This window comes from Penaeus monodon, chromosome 27 (assembly GCF_015228065.2).
Source record: "Penaeus monodon isolate SGIC_2016 chromosome 27, NSTDA_Pmon_1, whole genome shotgun sequence".
Lineage (NCBI taxonomy): Eukaryota > Metazoa > Arthropoda > Malacostraca > Decapoda > Penaeidae > Penaeus > Penaeus monodon.
The window spans coordinates 3,135,122-3,136,438 of record NC_051412.1 but is presented as its reverse complement, the minus strand read 5'-3'; the positions used below and the strand labels follow the sequence as shown (position 1 = coordinate 3,136,438).

The 1,317-nt window shown below is 39.6% G+C and overlaps 1 protein-coding gene across 1 annotated transcript in view; it reads right to left on the bottom strand.

Moving 5' to 3' along the window:
- The window catches only part of LOC119590546 (zyxin-like), a gene marked incomplete in the record, with an annotated part of 87,602 nt that overhangs the window by 11,304 nt on the left and 74,981 nt on the right, over positions 1-1,317 (bottom strand). The window contains 1 exon segment of the mRNA XM_037939203.1: positions 364-596. Within this exon segment, the coding sequence (XP_037795131.1) occupies positions 364-596 (233 nt within the window).

Sequence of the window (1,317 nt, the reverse complement as noted above, 5' to 3'; positions counted from 1 at the left end):
TATTATCTGAATACCTTTGGAAAAGAGAAAATCTTGCTGACAATAATGTAAACATTAGCTACAAAATCTAATGTACATGGGCAACACAATACCTAAAAAATCTTGCTAGGAAATTTCCTTGAATTCATTAGTCATATTGCAAATTCTGACAGAAAAACTCCATTTTATAAAAAAAAAAAAAATTCAAAGAATTTAAAAATTACTATATAAAAACCCTGTAACTACTAAAATACCAGTAAAAATAATAAAGATAAACGAATGCAAACCAACAGTAATAATCAAACCCCAAACACGACCCCCACAAGAACAAGAGCTAGCCAACTACAGCAATGGTGCCTCCTGTGGGTGCCCTGATTGTCTTACCATTTCCATGATCAGATGGCCACAGATGGCACACTTCTCGGCTGTCTGCTGGAAGCCAGAGTAGAGGTAGTCTTCCTCGCAGTAGACCTTGCCATGGACATTATAGAAGGCCTTGCCCCGCAGCGCCCGGCCACAGGAACAGCAGATGAAGCAGTTGGTGTGGTACAGGTTGCCCATGGCCTGGCACGCCTGTCCTGCACCTGTCACTTTGTCCCCACACGTGTGACATATACCTGTTATGGGAGGGAAATTGCGTTATATTTTGGATAATTGTATACGGCTCTAACATGTACCTATGCAATTGGAAGAAAAACAAAAACGGTCAGCTTTTATTAATAAAATAGTGAATAATGTGAAAACTAAGCAGGAATTGTGTGTACTATGTAATTGTAGTTTAACACACTGCTGCAATACAAAAATCTAATATAATAATCTAACCCATTCACATTGGGATGATTTTCTAACACGTCAAGGCAGACCACCCTTCATGCCAGGATGATGTCTTTGTGCCTTGCACAGTCAAGCCTGCTCGAAGTTGCACAAACTAAAGTGATGTGCTTGTTTGGCCCTGGTTTTATTGACTGGAGAGAAATAACCCATCAAAAGTAAGCTTAAACCATCTTTTCAGCCTCTTTCCCAAAAATAAAAAATTCCTACTATAGCCAAGAACAGAGAACAGGGTGGTTTTAATTCCCACACTTTTCTTTTGACCTTTCCCTCGAGCAGCTGACCCCACATGCACTGTGACGCATCGTTGGGCATGGCAATGGGGGCTCCCGTCGTGATTGGGTTAAAATAAACATAAAAGGATGTGCATCTTTTATGAGAAATATTAATTCTACAGTATTAGCTCCAGCACTCATTAATATGAACATCCTTCTTATAAAATCTTTGCGCCTCCCTGATATTGCTCTATTTAATGTTTGCCTAAACCATATTGCAAGGAAAAGGACA